This window comes from Falco cherrug, chromosome 1 (genome assembly GCF_023634085.1).
Source record: "Falco cherrug isolate bFalChe1 chromosome 1, bFalChe1.pri, whole genome shotgun sequence".
NCBI lineage: Eukaryota > Metazoa > Chordata > Aves > Falconiformes > Falconidae > Falco > Falco cherrug.
In genome coordinates this window covers 35,201,124-35,223,390 of record NC_073697.1, presented here as the reverse complement: position 1 = coordinate 35,223,390, position 22,267 = coordinate 35,201,124, and the positions used below count along the sequence as shown (strand labels likewise).

At 38.9% G+C, this 22,267-nt stretch overlaps 2 protein-coding genes across 8 annotated transcripts in view; one reads left to right on the top strand and one right to left on the bottom strand.

The window, feature by feature from the left end:
- Window positions 1-453: 453 nt before the first annotated feature.
- On the top strand, window positions 454-3,340 carry MED28 (mediator complex subunit 28). Its single transcript, XM_055705776.1, has 4 exons — window positions 454-647; window positions 744-810; window positions 2,408-2,520; window positions 2,979-3,340. Exons 1-4 carry the CDS (start codon window positions 486-488, stop codon window positions 3,174-3,176), a joined length of 540 nt encoding a protein of 179 aa, XP_055561751.1. The 5' UTR covers window positions 454-485; the 3' UTR covers window positions 3,177-3,340.
- Window positions 3,341-4,810: 1,470 nt separating this feature from the next.
- FAM184B (family with sequence similarity 184 member B) overlaps window positions 4,811-22,267 on the bottom strand; it is a 52,286-nt gene continuing 34,829 nt past the window's right edge. For 3 of the 7 annotated variants that reach the window (XM_055705761.1, XM_027799873.2, XM_055705758.1), the window contains 9 exons: window positions 21,627-21,737; window positions 15,042-15,254; window positions 13,652-13,805; window positions 12,415-12,527; window positions 11,813-11,997; window positions 8,172-8,289; window positions 7,912-8,016; window positions 6,996-7,201; window positions 4,811-5,569 (listed from right to left, as the gene is read on the bottom strand). In XM_055705761.1, coding sequence (XP_055561736.1) covers window positions 5,479-5,569; window positions 6,996-7,201; window positions 7,912-8,016; window positions 8,172-8,289; window positions 11,813-11,997; window positions 12,415-12,527; window positions 13,652-13,805; window positions 15,042-15,254; window positions 21,627-21,737 — 1,296 coding nt within the window. In that variant the 3' untranslated portion in view covers window positions 4,811-5,478. Of the gene's footprint in view, window positions 6,266-6,995; window positions 7,202-7,911; window positions 8,017-8,171; window positions 8,290-11,812; window positions 11,998-12,414; window positions 12,528-13,651; window positions 13,806-15,041; window positions 15,255-21,626; window positions 21,738-22,267 lie in introns of all 7 variants that reach the window. The other 4 variants (XR_003558503.2, XM_027799875.2, XM_027799874.2 and 1 more) reach the window with 4 other exon arrangements.

The window sequence follows — 22,267 nt, the reverse complement described above, 5'->3', positions numbered from 1 at the left end:
CCCTGAATCAGTTCGAACGTCAAACAGATTTAACACGCCATGGGGTGATGTTTTCTGGAGAGGGTGGGGACCCAGGCCCGCGGGTGGGTGTGTTAAAGGCGGCTGTGTAACCGACGCTGCGGAGCCGGTGCTTTCCCAGGCTGGAGGGCTGGAAGCCGGCGAGGCCCGGGCGGGAGAGGGTGGCTCTGCTCGCCCCGCCGCGCCTCCTTGCCGCTTCGGGCGGAGGCGCTGCCCGGCAGGCTGAGGGACCGGCCGGCGGCGGGCGGGGCGGGCGGCTGACGCTGAGGCGGCTGGGGCGGGCCCGCCCTCGGTTCCCGCCCTCGGTTCCCGCCCTCGGTTCCCGCCCTCGGTTCCCGCCCTCGGTTCCCGCCCTCGGTTCCCGCCCTCGGTTCCCGCCCTCGGTTCCCGCCCTCGGTTCCCGCCCTCGGTTCCCGCCCTCGGTTCCCGGCGCAGGCGCGGCCGCGGCTCGGCCGGCAGGGCACGCCATGGCGGGCGCGCTGAGCGGCATGTTCACTAACCAGCCTCCGGGGCCGCCGCCGCCGCCGGGGCCTCCCGGCGGGCCTGGCCCGCCTGGCCTCATCCCGCCTCCGACAGGGCCGCGCAACCCCAACAACACGCTCGTGGACGAGCTGGAGGCGTCGTTCGAGGTGCGCGGGCCGGGGCGGGGGAGGCCGCGGGTGGGCGCTGCCCTCACGGCGCCGGCCCCCGCGGCCCTCTGACCGCCGCGCTGCCCTCTCTCGCAGGCCTGCTTCGCCTCGCTGGTGAGCCAGGACTACGTGAACGGCACGGACCAGGAGGAGATCCGCACCGGTGAGGCCCCGGGGGGTGCCGGGCTCGCCCGACCGCTCGGCAGTGCTGCGGCTCGGCTTTCCCCGGAGCCCTGCATGCGCCACGCATTTTTTCTGCAGGCCTCGAGTGCTGCGGGGCTCGGCTGGGGTGGCAGATCGGGGGCTCTGCTTCCCGTAGAACTTGTGTTGCAGATGCATTTGGGCTTTGCCAGGGGTGTATGTGCCTTGTCATTTGAGGCCAAAAGAGGTTTAGAAACTACTTCAGGGTCTTTGAATAATGACTCTGGCATAACTTGGTGTCGCTTGCACCTGGAATACTGTGCTCAGTTTTGGGTCGCTCACTAGAAGAAAGACATGGAGGTGCTGGAGCGTGTCCAGAGGAGGGCAGCGAAGCTGGTGAAGGGTCTGGAGCACAAGTCTGATGAGGAGCGGGTGAGGGAATGGGGGTTTAGCCTGGAGAGGAGAAGGCACAGGGGAGACTTCATTGCTCTCTGCAGCTTCCTGAAAGGTAGGGTTTGGTCTCTTTTCCCAAGTAACGAGTGGTAGAACAAGGGGAAGTGGCCTCAAGTCACGCCAGGGGAGGTTTAGATTGGATATTAGGAAAAATTTCTTCACTGAAAGGGCAGTCAAGCACTGGAACAGGCTGCCCAGGGAAGTGCTTGAGTCACCATCCTGGGAGATACTCGAAAGCCATGTAGATGTGACACTTAACAGACATGGTTTAGTGGTAGGTTTAGCAGTGTTGGGTGTATGGTTGGACTAGACTATCCTAAGGGTCTTTTCCAACTTAAATGATTTTATCATTCCGTGATTCCCAGGTGGAACACTGTTCACAGCAGTGGGAGGCTCCCATGGAAGGGAAGCCACCCAGGAATGATCAGGGTCTTGTGGAAAGGCCTGAGTGCCAGCAGGCTCCTGGGGTTGTGTGGGATTACGTTAACGTGCAGTGAAATAAATGGTTCAAAAAGTAGGAAGCTAATGTGATACATTAGGAAGCTATATGAACCAATAATAAATGGTGGGAATGGAAAGCCTAGATGGTTTAGTAGCGAAGTTTTAAGACTTGTATGACAGGCACCTCTGTGGGAGGTGTAACTCACACTGAACGGGAAGTTAAAAAATAGCCATTGACTACTGTTCAGAAGTGTACTTTTCTCTGAAAATTTTTTGAAGTTGATTCTTAAGTGCTATTTTGAAAACAGCTATCTGGATATTGGGTCATATTCATATACTGGAATGGGACAGTTTTTGTTATCAAAACAGTAGTGCATAATAGGCGAACACAGAATATTCTCCTAAATATGCCCATATTTTAGAATCTTACACTGAGTTTGTTGCTTGGGTGTGCAGTGAAATGTTTTCTCTGTTCAACCAAGTTCCACAAATTTATTTTACCACTCTTTTTCATAGTAAAAAATGTAATAAAACTTGGGGAAAAGAGTTGTTGTCTTGCATCTTTAAAAGAAGTTCTGAAAGTTTGCCAAGCAACATTTTATTGCACATCCTTGTTTTACAAAGACATCATTTTAGTAAATCTGAAGATTTTCTTTCAGACCAGTATCAGCCTGACAGCTTGTTCTTTGGAATCTATTTTTTCTGTTTTGTTATTTTATGTTTAGGTGTTGATCAGTGCATCCAGAAGTTTCTGGATGTTGCAAGACAAACAGAGTGCTTTTTTCTACAAAAAAGACTGCAGCTGTCAGTCCAGAAACCAGAGCAAGTAATTAAAGAGGTACGTTTAAATTAATTTACCTCGGTTGTTCTAGATCAGATAAGCTGTACCAGTGCAGCTGATCACCTTATTCATGCTAATTTTGGGTTTCTCAACATGATGCTGATCTTAAGTTGGTAGAACTTGACTGTTAACATAGCTCTCACCATGAACCTGGAGAAGCTGGTTGCCTGCTGCTCTGTGGAGTATTGGAACACAGACGGTAGTTTCATTGGAAGAAACAAACTAGTTAGTCAAATTTTACTGGAAGTAACGATTTCTGAAATATGTGACATAGGGGAATGGAACTGGTGTACTCGCAGTGCTTTTCCTCTGTTTCATTAGATAATTTTCCAGTATTAGAATCCTTATAAGATCAGTTTGAAAACTCAAGCTAAAAAAAATTATATGCTCTTCATGTGAGATGGTTGTTCTTATGAATATTGTCTGTTTACTAATACAGATTTTTTGATCCGTAGGATGTTTCAGAATTAAGAAATGAATTGCAGAGAAAAGAAGCATTAATTCAGAAGCATTTGAGTAAATTGCGACAATGGCAACAGGTCCTGGAAGATATCAGTGTACAGCACAAAAAGCCTGCAGAAATGCCTCAGGGTCCATTAGCTTACCTAGAACAAGCATCTGCTAATATTCCTGCTCCAATGAAGCAAACATGATCTTTGGTTTTACATAGCTGAGTATTTTCAACAATGCAAAGCAGTGATGTTCTTTTTACTTTGTATGCTTTTTGTATAATGTAATTTGTACTACAAATATAAATAGTTAAGATAGTTAAGCAAAATAAATTACCCTTTTTTCGGGTTTTTTTTGCTTTCCCCAGACACATGGATTGGTTTTATTCTTCAGTGGAAAATATACAGAGTTGCTATTCAGGATGCTTTCTGGTAGAAGTGTGTTTTCCAGAATGCATCCTGTTCCTTCCAGAAAGGGTGGCCCTAGCTTTCCCCAAACTATATCTTTGCTGGTATGATGAAAATACTTGCAAAGATTACTGTTTGATTTTGCTGGAAGATTTAAATGTTTTCTGATCCAGTAATTATCAATAAGTACCACTGTAGAAACACTTTTAGATTTGTCTGTATCTAGGTCAGATCAAGAGTGTATGTTTTTTTGAAGGGAATTGTCCATCTCTACTGGGGTTTTGCTCACTTTATGAAGGGGTCTTGGGATATAAGAATTTGATTCTTGTAGGATGAAATGAAACTGCAAAATGCACCCTTGGGGGTTAGGTACTGCAGGCCCAATGTTAGTGGTGTTCTGTCAGGCTAGTGTAGAGATTGTCCAACATACCTACCCCCAAAATAAAGACCGCTTAGTGTACATGTTGGGTCATCAGCACTGTCCAGTCTAGAGAATTAGCTTGTAGTGGGGTACGCTATTTAGTAATTTAAATGTAGAAAAAAAAAAAAAAGATTTTGGAGGTAGAAATAGCAAAGGAGTCCTGTCTCTGTATTACTAGGCAATGAGCTTAATTCATCCATATAGCCAGGAAAGCTACTTTCTAGGGACATCTTTTAGGGGATGGAGTTAACTAATCAGAATACTGTAACCCTGGAGATCAGAATTAGTAATTGTGTACTGAACGTTCTAGCGTGGTTCAAAGTTTTTGGGGCAAGAGTGGATAAAAACTCTTAACAAAAAACTTAGCCCTATACGTTTCTGATCCTCTCATGGATACTCGTGTTACTCACTGTATACCATTTTATCCCCTTCTTGATTACATGTATAAAAAGAATCTTTTTGGCAAATCTGATGTCAGAATCTTCCAAAGCAAGCAGTTCATCTAGGAAAAATACACTAGATGGCTGGGATGAAAGTATTGGTCTGTAGAAGCAGTCTGCCCCTTCTGTCATCTTTTTACCACCTGTGAGTGGTGTTTTATAGTTAAGTTCTTGCATTTGTTGGCACAGTTCTTGCTGTTTAAGAGGAGGTTAGGCTGGAGATGTGCCTCTTCACACACGCAGAATTTGTTACATAGCTGGGCTCTGCTGGTTGAAATTAAATGGGGATTCAAATTGTCCAGCAGCTGAAGATGAACTATCCTATCTTAAACTTTATAGACTGCTGGTGGCCCAATTCCCTGAGGGCTAACTTCTCATGGGTGTCTTTCCTCCCAGTAATGAGTTAGCTAGCATGATCTGATAAACGTAGTCATATGCCCACTTTGCATAGGCATAGGAACAATATTGAGATAAAACATACAAGTACACAGTTACCTGGAACTCGAGTGCATCAGTCTTGACTCCACACTTCACCGTAACTTAGCACTATTTTGCAAAACAGAAATGGATGATTTACAAGCAAGTTTTAATGTTCATACTTACATATTATCCTAATTTATCAGGTTGAAATATGTATTGAAGTGCAACAGGAATATTACATTGCAGCACTGACTATACAGAACAGTTTATTAAGCAAACCAGAAAGTCTTTCTAAACGAGCCTGCTATAAACATGCTATTCTTGTAGGTATTCTGCATGCTGTACAGCTTAAAAGAAGTTTAGCAAAAACCTATTAAAAACTTAAAAAATTACATTATTGTATGCAGAAATTATTCTAAGCAGCTGATGAAGCAAACTTACAGAAATCACCTACAGAAGTAAGATCTTTTTTCAGCTGAAGCCAGACTGACAGGACATATCGGAGATAAAATTGCATATGTAACATAATTGTGGAGTGGTACAGTCTCTAGATTTAAAAGTGTCTTCACATAACAGTATCCAGAATTTTGCTTTTTACTTCATTTTTTACCGTTTGTTAAAAAAATTGCATTTTTCTTAAATCCATGCCTATAACTCCATATTTATTAAATTAGGAGAGTGCAGTCATTCCTAATTATTTACTGTGAAATTACATATTATTTTTTTTTCCCCTGAATCATATATTGGATTATCATTCCCTAAAAGAAAACAGGAACGGCTTTTCTAGTAATTCTGAGAAGCATGGAAATAGTATAATTTAAAATGAAAAATATTTAGTAAACCATTCCTGATGCTGAGGGTCTTGGTTTTGGTCATCTTTGGTTTGCGGTGGTTCATTGCCATGTGTCCTGTGCAAACAAATAAGCATTAGCATCACTTACAATCTTACCAATATTTAATACTTTTTTGTCCTGTGAAAACATATGATCTTATGAATGGATCTGTGCTCACTTGAACTGGATGAGGCCAAAAGGTGCCAGCTACAATTTCTAGTGCGCTGTGTGCTAGCCTGGTAACTGGGCTAACAGCACTAGTAGTAACACAAAGGGAAGCTTGAAGGAGAGCTAAACAGCTAGGTAGAAATGTTTGAACATAATTCTTGACATCTAAAAAATAAAAAAAGATGCTTCAAGAATATGAAGTCTTGAAAATCAGAGAATGGCAGCTGCAATTCACTCTTAAAAATATGAAATACAATTTATTTGTTAAAAATGCTGGGTAAAACTGGAACTGAAAGACTGATGGGAATATTGACTGGCAATCTTATTACACTTGATTTTTCAGCATTCAGGATGCTTTTTTAACATGTATATTGGTTTTGGTTAGCTTTTAGTAGCAAATATAACTTCACTTATTAATTTAGAAAAGTAAGGAGCAGCCAACCTACCCTCAGTCTCCCTGTATGTTTCCCTTTAAGATACAAATCTGATTTGCTTTGGCAGTCATCTGGCATGACACAATGCTTTTAAGATGTAGTAATTGCCAAACTGGATCCACGCCTGTGTCCTGGGTTATTGTCTTTGGCAGCAGTCAGCACCACCTGCCTTCAAGGAAAGAACTCGCTAGCACACAGTTCACAGGATAACACATCTCCACTGGGAGACAGGTGAGAAGGCTGGCTTTTGTTCTGAAGTACAGTGGTAGGATCATCTTTTTAGTATTTATCATTATAACTGTATAATGTTAACTACATACATTTTTAACTATTCCTTGAAGCAAGAGTTCAGTGATGTTTGTAAACCACTAAATGTTTAAATAACAACTCATAAGTTTGAAGAAAAATTCAAGGTTTCCAGAGAAAAAACATCAATTTAAGAAGCTTTTAGTAAAGTATCTGCAGATCAATTTTTGTCTCTTAACCGTTTGCCAAATGATTAGCCTAGATGCATTCAGATATCTCCTAAATAAAAGTATGCCATCTACATCTACCAAGTGCAAAGCAAGGGGACACAACTAAGAAGGAAAACACGTTGCCCAAAGTTTTAAACGGCCATGTTCACTGTTAATTACATTCTTGGTGAAATACTTGCAACTCCTTCCTTTTTTTTGTACCAGAAAGGGTTGCAAGCATAAGCTCTGCTAGGCAGTGATCACAGCCTACTTCTGCAGTAAAGTCTGGGACCTATCTGCAGAGAATTGAACACATGGAGCTCACTGCACAACAGGAACGTTATGTCATTGTTTACTTCCAAATGTCTAACATGTTTGAATTGCCTACAAGATTCTGAACACCAATTCATTTATCTCACAAGTCACTGCAAAATGGACAAATACCTTGTGGCAGCACTGCTGTCTGAGGACTGTGCTGATGGAGAGCCCACCCTGAGGCAGCCAGGACTCCGGTCTAAGCTTGTAGATTTTGTTATTTGAGGAGCACTTCCTTTTGATCTCAAGTCACAGCTCAGAAAGCTCTTTGCGTAGGAAGCTAAGTTCGGAACACTGACAACACGATTGGGCACCTGAACCGTTTTCTTCTGCTGCTTTTTATTGTAACAGAGAACTTCATTACACACAAGTATTTTTTTTTTTTTACGCTTTATACCATAAAACCTCAACAATACCTCATTCCCAGATACCTTGTGAGGAGCACCCAAAAAATGAAAAATTCTTTTTCTATAGGCATTTAAAATAAATTCTCAGGGTATGCTGTGAAGATCCATGGATTAAGTAGTCCAATTAAAACAACTGTATTTGATCTTGATGTTTTGGATACATCAAAGCCAACAGTTTTGCAGAACTCAGGTGCTTGCCACCAACTTGTCCTCCCTTCTTTCCCTGACTATTTATAGACAATTATCATACAGAGGGGCTGGAAAGACAAAAGGGCAAATCCTGAGCAGCCCAAACACGATTCATAATTTTCCTCGATGCATCCAATGTCCCAGATAGCAACTCCCAAATCTGCAAGCAGCTCCTAAATCTGCAAGCAATGGCTTTGCTTATGCCAGTGGAAGACCGATGTCTTTGGGGTTCTAGTGGTTTATATTTGCTTGAACGCCTGTGTCTGTGTGCGCTTATACTTCCACAGAATTTATGTTATAATCAGCACCTGACTGTAGTTGACTTACTAGAAAAAATTCTACTGAATAACTACCATAAAAAATTAATAGGACCTTTATTGTCCTGACCATCTGAATGATTCAAATAGCAATAAAACCATTTGTGATTTAAATTGCATTGCACATCTTACCTTCACGGAAGGAGTCAAGCATCCTGTATTAGGGTTGAAAGAAAATGATCGAGTCCTGTAAGTTTGAGTGCTGGCTAAAAGTGAATACTGACATTTTCTTCCTTCCTGAGGGGAAAGAAAGTTATGTGCATGGAAACATGTATCTGTCAAAGTATTCCAGAACAGAAAGAAAGAATCAGTGTGAAGCAATGTGTGAAACACTGAACAGAGCCTTCCAACAGATTTCAAAATGTATATGTACATATAAAAGGAAATCTTACTGCCAGCTGCTTGATAATCTCTTCTCTCCCGCTTAATTTATCTTGCAGGCAGCCTATAAGGTGTGTATCTTGTGATCTGGACTCCCGCTTTCTTGATTTTTCTTCTAATTCTTTAAGTCTGTACCAAAAAAATCCAGACCAGAAAACATTCCTCAGACCAGTCAGGTTCAAGAGATACCTGGGCTGTACTCTGCCCTAAATTCCAAACCTAAAATACAGGGACATAGTCAGGCCTTTCTGATATAACAGCATTTTTAAAAAATTGGCATCTGTACATGGATTAGACGTAAGTATATAATGTGGATTTCCAAAATAAATCGCCACCAGGGTTCCACCCACTACACCTGTCCAGTGTAAAATACAACTACTGGTGTAAAATACTAACAAGCTTGCACACCACACTGCTAGTCTAGTTTCCTAAAGAAAAAAATGTTTGTCACAGTATCTATGCATGTCTGTATTCACCTATTTGTTCTCTTTTGTGACCCAGTAACTTCAGAATCCACAGGCTAATTCCAACCATATTTGACAGAGGCCTCAGAAATACTCAATTCCTCTAACTTTCACGAAAAGAGAGGCTTAGATACACATGCTAAATCTAATCTTGTAGTGTGAGTTCAGCTCTTTAAATGCCTTAGTCAGGGGAAAAGACTCAAATGAGAACTTACACTGTCTTACAGATGGTGTGGCAACATTTGATTGACCCATGAGAAAACAAATTATTTCATCAGCCAGGTTAATTAATTTTGCTGCATGAGAAACTGAGTACTATGAAGTTCACCTGCTATACTGAGAAATGTATTACAGAATACAAACCACCATTTTTGTGGGGGTTTTTTGGTTAAGGGTAAACGTTTTTGAGAGGACCCCTCCCCTCAATCTTACACTCTTAATTTAGTGTATCTTAGAGTTTAGATAAAGATAAATCTTAACATCTGAATGGTTTCAGACCTCCTTACATGCAAGAAGGTCTCTCTTCTGGACCTATGCATGCAGTTGGGATAAGAGAAAAGGACTTCAAGGGATATATATTATTACAAGGATTATTTCTGAGGGGCCTCTCCTGTACAATCTGCAGCACCACAGAACTACTTAACCCCACAGTTATTTTGAAATCTCTGGGATTTTAACGTGAGGCTTTGATGCCATATTTCATCATGCCATGGCATCAGAAACATTTAATAGTGCCTATCAGAATCCTAAAAATATTTTTTTTAAAAAAAATTGAAGGTAAGAAACATTGTAACAATGGCTTTAACTACATTTGTCTTCAACAGACAATGTATTTTGAAAGATCCTGCTATTTGATTAACCCCATCAACTGAAAACTAAAAAGTGCCTAACATTTTTTCAAGCCTAGCCATAACATTCCTTCCTGATACCAACCCCAAAATCAAGAGACATATATTGAGGAACTGTTGTTAGCTTGTTGCCTTTTGTTTGCTGTTTTGTTAAACCTTGGAGAAACTTTTTCCTTAACTCAATGAAGAGCCTTTGTTCTGTTGTTTACTGATTTAAACAAGTATGTCAAACTCAGCAGGTAAACAATTATAATTTTCACAGAACATTCAGTTGACCTTTTTTTCCCCCTTCTTCTTAATGTATTTCTAAGCCCCTTTCCCTTTTTTTGTGAAATCCTTCAGAAAAGGCCAGAAGGCCCATGAAATGCTTCTGCCCTTGAAGTTAGAGCACAACCATGGGAGTCATTGATTTGACACTTGGCAGAAAATAAGAAGCAGAATAAGAGTAAAAATGGCACAGAATCCCTGAAATGGATCTCCAGGGGTAGAATTATAAACTCTTCTTTAGAGCAGACATTTTTGGACTTGTCCTCTCTTCCCATAAAAAGAATTTTGTCTGCTGTCACCCTAATCCTTGCAAAGGGATTCCACTCATGGTGGAATTCACACAATCCAAGAGAATGGAAATGGAAATTACTTCAAGCACATTATTCCTTTCACTTGCTTGGCAACAGTAGGAATAGTAATTTCAAAAAATTGGTTATAAAATGCATATACATGCAAGTAACAACCCACTACCAGCTTTCAAATCAGAAACAATTATATAGCATAAGACAAGGTCACTGTTGCTAAAGTAACAGTAAAAAAGCTGTTATTTATATGCACTCACCAATTTAACTATTCCTCTACACAAATTATTGGTTGTGCAAAAGCAAAACAGGAGCTGCAAGTTAATGTTCCAGACCTTCCATGGGTTAATTTCAGAGCAGCCTGTATCAGGTGCCTAGGACAATTTGACCTCTTTGGTTCTACCTCCTGTTATTTGAAGGATTGCTCCTTACATAATTTCCATTAATGCTTCCTTCTCAAATGCTTACTGTAGTAGAGCTACACCATTTATCCCCTGTAAAGATTATCCTCCAGCCCAGCAGCTTTATCATTTGAGGCTTTTTAGACCTCATCACTGACATGTGAATAATTCTCTTCATGAACAGAGGCCCTAAATTCCTTCAAGGCAGTTGGACGGCACTGATGAAACTCTGGTTTGCAATTTTTTTCTATTGATCTTGTTTCAAAACCTTGAAATGAAAGTCACTTTCAAGTAAGTCTCCAAAGAGTGCAAAGGAAAAAAAACAAGTTTCTTTCTCATTCTTTAATCTCTGCTGACTAGTAGATAGCAACAATTACTCTGGCCACTCTGACAGCCTGCCAAAAGACACTATCCCCTGAGTGCTTTTATTTAGACTATATAGGACATAAGATTCCTTTAAGGGTATACTCCTCAGAAATCCTTTTATATATACAGCTTGAGTAGTTAGGGGCATACATTCTACATCTACACATTGCAGAAATGAATTGAAAGATACCCACACGCCAGATCCCTCAATCTCTTTGCAAAGCCAATGTGTTAAGTACGATCATCCAGCAATTTCAAAGGATTCAACAGCACTGGACAGTGAACCCCAGCCTTGTCTCCCACGTAAAAAACGTTAAGTCCTGCACTTTTTTGTGTAAGCACATGGGAAGACTGTTATTTCTGCAATGCAACATGTGTTCCAAGCCTGTGGCTACACTACAAGGATGTGGCCCACCTGCTACAAGACAGCCAAGACGACAGTCAGCTGTGCCCTGACAGCACATTACAGCTCTAGGCTGCCATCAGCCCAGAGGCACTGTCAGTGTCCTCTACCACTCCCTTATTCCCCCAGTGCAAAGCTGGCTATTACAACAAAAAAAAAGTCTTGGAGAGTACACACAGAATTCTCAAGTATCCCCTTTAGAGTTAACAACCCGTTGGTTTCACCTACCAAAAGTATGTATAAAAAACTTGTATTTATTCTCAGACTTCTGTATTTTTTTAATAGCTCTCGGGTGAGTTTGGGAGTTATGCCTTCCTGCGCCTTTCAAAGGCTGACATTACACAGATTTTCTCAAGTCACTCCTGTGGGGCTACACTGGACCTATTTCTCTGTGTCATGTAACGAACAATTAGTTCAAATGCTTTTATTATGGTTGGAGAGAAATGTGAAATGAACTACAGCTTTCACAAAACTCCCAACCTCTAAAATTAGTGCTTTAGAAAGGAGAGATTCTGACACTCATCACATTCAGAACACCTCTGATGCTGGCATTCTTACTGAATCTCTAGGCAGCACTATAAAGTGAGAATTTAAAGCAAACCTTCTGTGCGGTTTCTCCCTGTCCTGAAGCTGTGCAGCTTCTTGCTTCTGCAACTCCAATTCAGCACTGAGCAGCTCCATTGTGTCCTTCAAAAGTAAATTCTCTTTCTTGAGTTTGGAAATTTCACTCTGACATTTTTCCAGTTCATCATGAAGAGATCTGATCTGGCTCTGGCTACTTCCTTCCTAAGAAAAAGGTCAAATTTAGTTATTCACAGCCTCTTATCATTTAACATGAAGATCTCACTGGTATTGTGTGCATTGAATTTTTGTGAACTGATTTTTCAATTATATGTGCAATCCTACGCGGAAGACAAAATCTGCGATCAAAACTTCCTGAACATATTTTATAATCTCTACAAAATTTATTTTCTTGTAACATTCATTTACTCATGTTGTACATTCTAATCTTTAAATGGAAAAAAAGCCTGCCCATAGGGAAAAGATGATAAACAATGCAAACATTTTAAAGTGGGACATAAGGGAAGGAAACCCATTCCATTTCTGTAAGAGACTACAATTTTACAGTCTCTGAAGACAGAATCTCATACTATTGCTTTCGCAAAACACAACATGGCAATGGAGTAGGAACTGCAATCTTGCCTGTTGCTTCTTCAGTGTCCTCACACTCCTCAGCTCCATTTGGAGTTCATCTATTTGTTTCTTGAGATTACTGCACAATGTTTGTTGCTCAGAGAGTTCCACCCTTAGAGATCCTAGTAACAATCAGACAGACAATCATTAAGGCAGTCAGAAGCCAGCTGGATGGGGAAAGTAGATATAGACAATATATATTAAAACTTTAATAATTACAGTTTGCCTTGTTCCTCAATTCCTTTGCCATTAAGAATAATGGCCTCCTATTAAAGAAGTAACTCAGTTGAGCCATAGTAGGAAGATATGGAGCTACAATAGCAATTATTCAATGTCAGAACCAGAGAGGTAATTCTGTGGCAGTTGTTTTGTAGACTAAATCACTATAGTTGCTTCTTCTAACCTTGAACTTCACTGGAGCACCCTAAGCTTCCCTGTTAAGTCCATTGGTGTTTTATGAAGGGCCGTAAGACAGATGGAGGAGAGCTCTGGTTGTGTTAAGAGTACAACACTTACGTAAGCAAACCTATTATATACTGCAGTTTTTGTTTATATCGGGTACAAGTTTTGGGATGGATCAAGTACAAGGAGAAAAGTACTCTCTATTGTGTTCTTATAATTTTTCTTGAAGAACTGAGTTTATCTATTGAATATATAAACTTTAAAGAGCAACAGATCTTTCTAGCAAATTTGAATTACTGGAAAAAAACCCGAGAAGAAAATCCAGTTTGTACTTAAAAGTACTTTCAATTTATTATTATTTTAATTAAAAAGCCTTTTATACATAAGTTTTAATAAGCTGAGTTCAAACCTGGAGATATTACTGGTCCTTGTAATGCAGTGTTCTGTTTAGTTCTTGGCAGTTCAGGGAACTTTCTAACCTGACTGAACAATACATATGAAGCAACTGGACTCAACAGAACAGACTTGAACTACATACAGCAACTCTTTGCATCAGAGAAAGAAAGAGGGAAGTCATATACACTAACTACAATATTGCAATTTAATATACCTGATAATGCATACTTGAATGTTGTACACCAGAGTACTCTCCCAACAACATTCTGTTGAGAGCTAGGTTAACAACAAATATTAAGTCTGCATTGCTGAAACTGAAGGGTATGGATAAGGAGATTCACAAAGACCCCAGTTTCCAGAAGATGGGAAAGACAGTGAATGGGAGGAAAGTCAGTGCTTCTCAGGATCTAATCAAGCAGTAGGAGCTGTGTGTTATGAGCAATTATACCTAGCAACAGGTTTTGCTGCTTCTGTATCTGCTCAAGTTCATCATGTAATTCTTTCTTTGCTTTCTCTTCCAAGGTTTGTATTTCCAGCTTATGAGACTGATGTTGGATCTTGAAAGTCTCATTAAATTCCTTTTTCAAACGTTCTTCTGCCTCCTGTAAGCAAGAGTACCCCCCCAAAAAAAAACACCAGAGTAGTTGGAGCCTCTTTATCACCTTCTTGTTTCACTTGTAATGTCAGGGTGAATCTGGTCTTTCATTGTAGAACTTTTATTTGCATCACCACTTCGAATGACATTTCATCAACACAAGAATGAGCTGAAGTTAAAAAATAACACTTGATAGGTACAAGAGAAATTATCAAGATACCATCTATTAGATTTGTTGTACATCATGAAATAATAACATTGACATCTTTGCACTATTTGACAGTAGAATGGTATTTTATTATTAAACATACAAAGCCCCCCAGATCTGACCTGTATGTAATTATTTATCACAGTGTGTCAGACAAAGGCTTCTCTCTTTCCTTGTATTGTTCTTAGTTAAAACTTCCATTTCATTAGAAGTGCTGCTGATACACTGAAAATGACAGAGCAGTTGCTCTGAAAGCAAACTCCTACGGTTAGTTTCATTTTTATCAGTTTACTAACTTCAGCTGGGTTTTGTTATAGCTGGGATTTTATTCTGAATATATAAACAAGATATTTAACTCTACTTAGAGTGGGTTCACTTATGTTTTATAAGCAGTTTTCCTCTAAGGTGTGCGATATCAATAGGAATATCAGAACTCCATGTCACAATCACATGTACATTTTTTAAGGTGGTTTTTTTTCCCCCTCAAACAACAACATTCTGTAGAACCTCAATGTATTGCATTAACATTTTGTCACTGAAATAAATCTACTTGAACCTTTAAAAGCTTTGGTTTTCCACTTACAGAACTGACTTCTTGAAGGTATGTAAGGCAATACATATCATTATACATGTCTATTATACTTCTTTTGAAGTGTTTATGTATAAATTAAAAATGGATGAAAAAAATACAACTAAGTCTTGTTAATAATACACTTAAGAATCCCCTTGTATTTCTGAAACAAAAACACAGCTAGAGGAGCTTGTATTCATTGCAGCCTATCTGTAGATGGTAGGCTATATTATTTTGTGAAACTACTTCATTCACATTGTGTTCTAAGTTCAAATGTTGAAATTAAAAAATAAACCAACTACCTGAAGATTATGAGGTTTCAGAATCACAGAATTAATTCATTATGTGCAACAATGGCAACCCATCATTAAGATAACTGGAGATAACTGAGTTTTGATAATCAGCTCTAGCTAATATGGTTTATCCCACAAATATGTTTTTACACTAGTATATCATAAACTGACCTTTAGTTCCTGATTTTTGCTTTTCTCCAACATTTTTAAGACTTTTTGATGCGATGCCTCCAGCTGCAGTTTAACATTCTGGTTTTCTTTAATGGTGCTTTGAAGATCCTGCAAAAGCTTCTCTTTTTCCTTGTTGGACTGTACATTATGTTTCTTCAGTGACTCCTTGAAATCATTTGCTTGTTGGTCTAGTATTTGCTTCAGCTGAGCCACCTTCCAGAAAAGTAAGTCAGCAGGAGATGATTTGTTTCTGTGTAAACACTATTCATATGAAACACAAATGTTCGTGGACTTCATGTGCTGTGGAGATAACTCAAAACCTGTTACTCGAACATACACATATATCATGAGAACTACATAACTTCCTTTACTAAATCTGATTTCTGTACCTTGTAAGCAGCTACAAGAAAGAACCAGTTCCATTTTTTAGTAGACTTATGGTTGCAGAACTACTGTGCTCCCTCCAGAGTTTGTCCTTCACTTCAAATCCACAAGTCAGGTTCCTTTTCTCCAATTAATTGGTGGAGGTCATTACTGATCATCACTGATCTTGTACTTCAGTTTCCCTCTGAAGCCCTTCCAATGGCTTGCTTACAAAGGGCCATACTACTATGACAATTAACATGGATTTCCTTTACTAGATGGGGTACAGTGTGCTATGTTTGAACTCCGAAGATCCTCAGCTTTATTAATGATATTTCCCATGTTCTAAGATCTAGAACTGTATTTAGACATGACAGAAATCTGCAAGCAGAGGTGAATTTTGTTAAAAATCTCTTCAGCAAAGCTACCAGCTTGGGCAGTTGACTTCCTCCTATCTGGTGGCCAAACCAAGCAATCAATAAAACTTCTAGTCAAATAATCCAAAGGAAATATTTTTGAATGTACACACCAAGATGAAAAATTAAAATATTTCCTCCAGACTGAATTCAATGTTTTTAAAACTTAAATTATTTCATCATTTGCAAGAAGACAAATGGCTTTATTCACAGAACACTGGAGAAGATGAGGTGGCAGCAGTGGTTCTACTTTGTGTGTGTGAGAGAGAAAGGAAGCATGGAGGCACAGAAAACCTGAGAAAACAAGACAGTACGTCCATGTGCATACAAAGGCAACTAGGGCAGTTACCCAAGTGATGAAGGCCTAGGTTGTCCAATGACAACTTAATATACAAGTGAAGAAGTGGCAACAGGTGACACGCTGCAGCTCACCTTGTTTTATCCTACAACCCAGTGACAAGGAGGCTCTTTAAATAGTGAGAAAGCTGACAGAAAAAAAACACCCCAAACCAAAACCAAATCAAGCCCAGGTCTCCCACACATCATGGGAATGCTAGGTTGGCAGATAAGAAAACAAACATTCCTTCACCTAGTGTTTTGTGAATCAAGCAGTTTTTTTATTTTATTCTCTTTTAAGGGCCAGAAAATGAATGATTAGTTTTACCACTCCTTAAACAATTTCAGACCAACATGGCACATTTTAATTTCACTGATGCTATCCAACCAAATTGATCTGAGTAGTAAATTTGAAAGAGCACCTAGCTTCAGCTGCCCCAGACTGAGTTTAACTAGCCATCCAGTTGTTTCCTGGCTTCTTCTGTTGTGTCATCCAATTAAACACAAAGAAATCTGTCTGAACAAACTAGTCAAGAATAGTTGCTAAATATTATTCTTAATGAAAAACATTAATTGTCTTTATCGTGTCTGTGTGATTGGATCTATCTGTGGCCTATATACACTCCAAGAACAGGCAGATGCCAGTGCCACTTGCCAACCATACTTTTGTTTCCAGAGCTGCTGCAATTTTTATTATTTTTTTGAAAAATAAGTGGTGAATCATAAGATCTAACCAAAGGGGCTCTTTGGCTTCTGTACTTTGTCTTAACACCTATTGAACTCAAGCCAATGTTTTCCTATATAAAGAAAGGAAATACCGAAGTTTTTAGGTACTGTAGTTCCTTATAAAACTAACCTTTGATTTTAAACACTTAATGCAGTCCCCTGTATTGGCTGGTGTAATATGCATTAGCATTACTACACTCAGGCATGCATTTTTTTTCTGGGCTTCCTGAAAGTAAGCCAATGAGTGAAAAGGATGTGCCAGAAGAGCAGCAAGTATATTTTCTAATAGAAAAATTGGAAATGGGAAAAATGTCGCTTGGAGTATTTCTTTTGCAAATTTAATATTCATCCAGGCAGGAAAGATGAAAAGCGGTATATATAAACTTCAGCTGTGTTCACATTATTAACCTTTCAGACTGTCTTCATAGGCAATTATTGGTTCAAAGCACTACTAACATAAAACATAAGACCATACTGACTGCAAATAGGCTAAGCAGTAAATTGGTAGCAACAGAGAATATATAGTAGTAAGAAATCAGATGGAAAAGTATTTCTAAAAAATTATTTTTCAGTGATTTAGGGAAAAAGACCTACATAAATATATTAGGTATACAAACACAAATTTCTCAAGAATCCTGCTATTTCTAACATACTAGAGGTTAAGAAACAAGCATTTCCATCCCATCATGTTTCCTCCTCCAGTCTTTCTATTAAAAGGGCTTTCAAATCCACCACTGCAAATCCTTCTCTGGACTATTTTGCAGTGCCTAGGCATTTTATTCTGTTTCATTACTTCAAAACAGATAGCCAGACCCTCAATTTGTTTAAATTGGTAAAGCAACATTTAAGCTAATGAATCTATACCAATTCACATCAGTCCAAAATCTATTTGGCATCTTTTACTATTAGCAAACCAGCAACTTTGTGTAATTTTGTGTTTTAGAATGTCTCCCTGCTGCAAAATAAAACCTCTTAAAAAACCTGTACCTCTGATACCATTACTAATTCATTTTTATCCACCAGAATTGCATAAAGTGGTCTTAAAGATGCAACCAATAGCAATCCTCAGTGTAAGCTCTAGGCAACAGTATTTTTCTAGGCTCTGTTGAATTCTTTCCAAATTTCAGGGTTATGTTTGCACTTGCCCTTTCTCATGACAGCTGATTTTGCCTCCCACTGTCTTCCAAGTAAAGAAAATGTGAACAACTATTACTAAAAGATGACAGATAAGTTTTGAAATATTTCAAAAGTCTTTCAAGTTTCATTCTTTTCTAACCATAATTACTGTCTTTCTCCTGGGAAGGATGGCTTGATTCTTTTGAAGAAGTACCTCTCAGATTATGACAGCCCATGGGTAAAAATACTGGGCAAGTATAAGGCTGTGCATGCCATCACAGCTGGCTTCCCCATTTGACTTCTACTTTGATTATTTTAATTCACTGTGCTTGCAAGCATTTTGAATACCTGAAGTCTATCTTATGCCTGCTCTTTCCTTTTATTTATTGTATGTAAGAACTGTGAAATCTGAAAGGCAACATCTAAAGTTGGAATCAGAGAGAATATTTTGACTTCCTATATCTTTTAAGTAGAAAGATCTGAGTTTCTCAATGCATTGCTAGGGGTTGAATTTATATAAAAGACTTTAAAGTGACTTTTGATGTATTATAGAAGAGTCACAACAATTGAGAATTTGTTCAGAGTCAAAATAAGGCACCTAAATGCTACAGGGTTTTATAGATACTATGATGTCATCAAAACAGTAACATGGTATAAGAAGTAACAACATAATAATGAGATTATATTTTACTGTTGTCTTTAGGCTTATTTCACAGTTACGTCAGTTAAGTTCAGAGTTAACTGCCTTCCTAATTTACGGCAATTCCTGACCAGAGGGACAGGTAGGAACACATCATGCACACCTCTACTGCTGCTACGTGGTACCTCCAAGATCCATCAAAGCCCTGGGCATTCCTGTGCTGGCATTGTTCAAAGATGTATCATGACAATGTGATGCCTGCACTTCCATTTTACATACCTTCCAATTTCAGAATAGCCCCTTTAACATGCTGAAGAGATCTTACAGTGTAAAAGCAAGGAACTGGAGGACTCTAATGAATTAGCATTCAACCCACACAGGATCTCACATTCTTCCTTCCAAAGGACCAAATAGGTGTGAGTATGATTTCTCTATCCAGAAAAAACTCATTAATACAGAAATACTGCCACTTTGATGTGCATCCCCAGAGATATGAAATTATCATGATTCCGCCTACTCTGCATAGTGCTCTGTCTATGTCAGCCCAACCAAAAATGTGTCTTATGCAGCCAAGGAAGCTATTTTTAGATCTGAAATTGTATCCAGGTTAGAACTGGATTAGTGACAGCACACTGCCTAACCTCTGAAGCAGAAGATCTGGGCTGAGCCATTGCAAAGGTTCCCAGCCAGGAATCATACTCTCTGTGAAACATAATGTTGCATAGTAAATAGTGGTTACTTGGCTGTAAATATTCACATATTTATAGAAGGAAAGTATTATAAGTTGGTATTATTTCACTTCCCTGGAAATACTGCTAAGTAATTGGTGTTCAGAAAGTAACTTTTAGACTACCAATTAAAATACAAAATTTCTCTTCAGAGGGAGCATTTCCTCCTTTTTGGGAGCACTGTTAGATTCCAAGATACACCAAAATGTTTCTTAATGTATCTGTTCATACCTACTATGGTGTTGTAAACATAACTTATGGCATGATATATACTACTTCATAATTACTTATGTTTATATTTACAGTTGCAATAATTGCCCACCACTATCTGTATTTACCATGATCTCATGATATGAAAGGACTAGCTGTTAGGAAACACAGGCTTCTTTCCTATTTTTCTGTCCTGAATGTGTGACTTCAAGGAAAGTAATTTGATGACTCACTGCCTTACTTCTTCCATTTGCAAAATCTGAAGAATAATTGCTTCATGTCATAAGCCTTTTGACTTCTTTGAGACCTTTCAGCGGAATACACAACCTGCATGCAAATACACAATACTATGAGATTGGACAGTGCCACTACTCCTTCCTTCCATCTCTCCCCCTCACACGTCAAAAACAGTATTTCAGGCATTACCCAGGGATGCCAGAATATCACAGTAAATTTCAGATTTGAATGCACTAAGATTTTTTTTAGGAAAAGGTACATTTAGGGTAATTTGGAAAAGAATAAAGACGACTAATTACTGAGAACCCATATTTTGCATTAGATGCAAAGAAGTCACTCTGGATAGCTCAAGACAGGTTGGATTGACCTGAAATTCTCTCAGAGAAGAACCTGTAAAAAACAGTGGCATGCAGAAATGTGTAATGAATCCTAAAAACAGGATTTAGCCAGAACTTTAAGAACATTAAGAACTACACTTAAATTCTGTACTTCTAAGACTTGGAAATGGATAGAATGTCAGAATGCAACTGTTTGGTACCAGAATGTACAAATCTATTTTACAGGAGCTATGAAAGGAAAAAGACCACGCTGCGCTCAGAACCTGTACAGCTAGTATAGCATGAATGGGAGAAAGAGCAGGTGTGAGAGAGAAAATGACCGCAACACATGCCCTGATTGCTGGAACACACTGCACCAACCAGAAATAATGGCATGTGGGAAAGCGGAAGCAGGCAGGAGAGGGGGGCCAACATCTTGTTAGCCCCCTGATGAGCCTATCTGTCCTTTTTCTGTCTTTGAACACTCAAAGAGAGCTTATTATGGCCACTTACAGTCTACAAATGCCAGCTGAGAAAGATCTAGGTCTTCAACTTTTGCAGAGCTGTTGCCATGCAAGCTCCCACTGAACTTGCTGGAAGTGAAACTGTTTAGAATCAGTAGGGATTCAAAGCAATCAAAATTATACAGTCACTTAGAACAACAGTGGCTATCTGTAAATCAGTAGTTCCACAATGTAAGCTACTTAGTTCCTGTTGTTCATTATTTTTTCTTGAACTAGACTGAAGACATTTTGTATATTTGTGAATATCCTCCTTTTGCTTAACCAAATCTTGGACCCTCAAAACCTGGATTGACCGGAAATAATCCAACGAAATGGATGACAAATTCTCATGGTGAAAACAAGTCCATTCATCCATAATCTCCCAGAATGGACAATCACAAATCATTTCATTGTTCTTCTGAAAAAGGTACCAAATGTAATGCTATACTTGGGGTAGAAAAATAAATGCAGCACTGAGCATCATCAGAACTTTTCACTAGGGCACTGATTTCAGTTCTGTTAAAGTGGGTTTTTTTGTAACTTATCCACAAGATAAAGTATCAAAATGTTCATAGGCAAAAACTTCACATGATCAAACTGAAGAAAAGGAAATATCCTGCACATTTTAAAGCAGCCAGCATTTGCTGAAAAGAACTGAACAACACAAAAGGGGAACACTTGAGAGGGAGAAAACATGTATTCACATTTGTCAGAAATTTTAAAGGTGCATTGTTTACTTGTGTATATAACTGCCTTGTAGGCATTCTGCTTTTGTTCTGGCAAACAAATGAAATTTATCAAAACAAATAGGCTTGTCAAAATACTCATAGATGTTCAGGAGCAGTAATTTCTGTTATTTCTATCTAAAGTCCTCGCATATTTTCTTGAATTATAGTCACAGCAAATACGATTAAAATCTAATCAAGAAATCGTCAGATGAGAGGAAAAATGAAAAGCCTTTTTATTACTGGGTTACATTTATGGCCAGTTTACCTCAAGTGAAGAGTTTTGAAGTTTCCCAGTTAGGACATCTTTCTCTTTCTCTAGTTGCTTTAGTTCACACTCAGATTTTCTTTTAAATTCCTCCAGCTGCATCTGGAGCTCCTAAAGTAAAAAAAGTAAAAAAAAAAAAAAAAAAAGAGAAAAAAAGAGGAAAAAAAAAAAAAGAAAAAAAAGAAAAAGAGCAGCATGCAATAGCTGGGACAAAACATGCAGCATGAAAAAGAAAGACCATTTCTTCTACATCAACCTAGATAATAGAGCAGGTTACACACTAATACATGCTACCGTCTTATTCTGTATTATTCAATCAAATATTAGAATGAACCAAACCAAATTGTTAATACTAGTGTTAGACAACACAGCTCACATAATCCCAATCTTTCAAGGAAAGTTTCCCTGAGGTGGAAAACTACAGCATGAAGTGTGAGATTGTTTTCCCTTGAGTGGTGTTAAGAGTTCTAAAATAATTTACTGTGCAAGAATCACCCACAAGATCTTAAAAAACACAGATATACACTGACCATATGCCTAATGAGATGACTAACTAATGGGCAATTACTGGAAAAGGGAATCAAAGGGATTACTATCTTACAGCATCCATAAAGAAAATCCTAGTGAGGAAGTAAAAATAA

Excerpts from the sequence above, each read along its gene's own strand:
- MED28 (XM_055705776.1), top strand. The coding sequence starts at position 486 with ATGGCGGGCGCGCTGAGCGGCATGTTCACTAACCAGCCTCCGGGGCCG. Across the intron at positions 811-2,407 it reads CCAGGAGGAGATCCGCACCG|GTGTTGATCAGTGCATCCAG; the intron begins GTGAGGCCCCGG and ends TTTTATGTTTAG. Across the intron at positions 2,521-2,978 it reads CAGAGCAAGTAATTAAAGAG|GATGTTTCAGAATTAAGAAA; the intron begins GTACGTTTAAAT and ends TTTGATCCGTAG.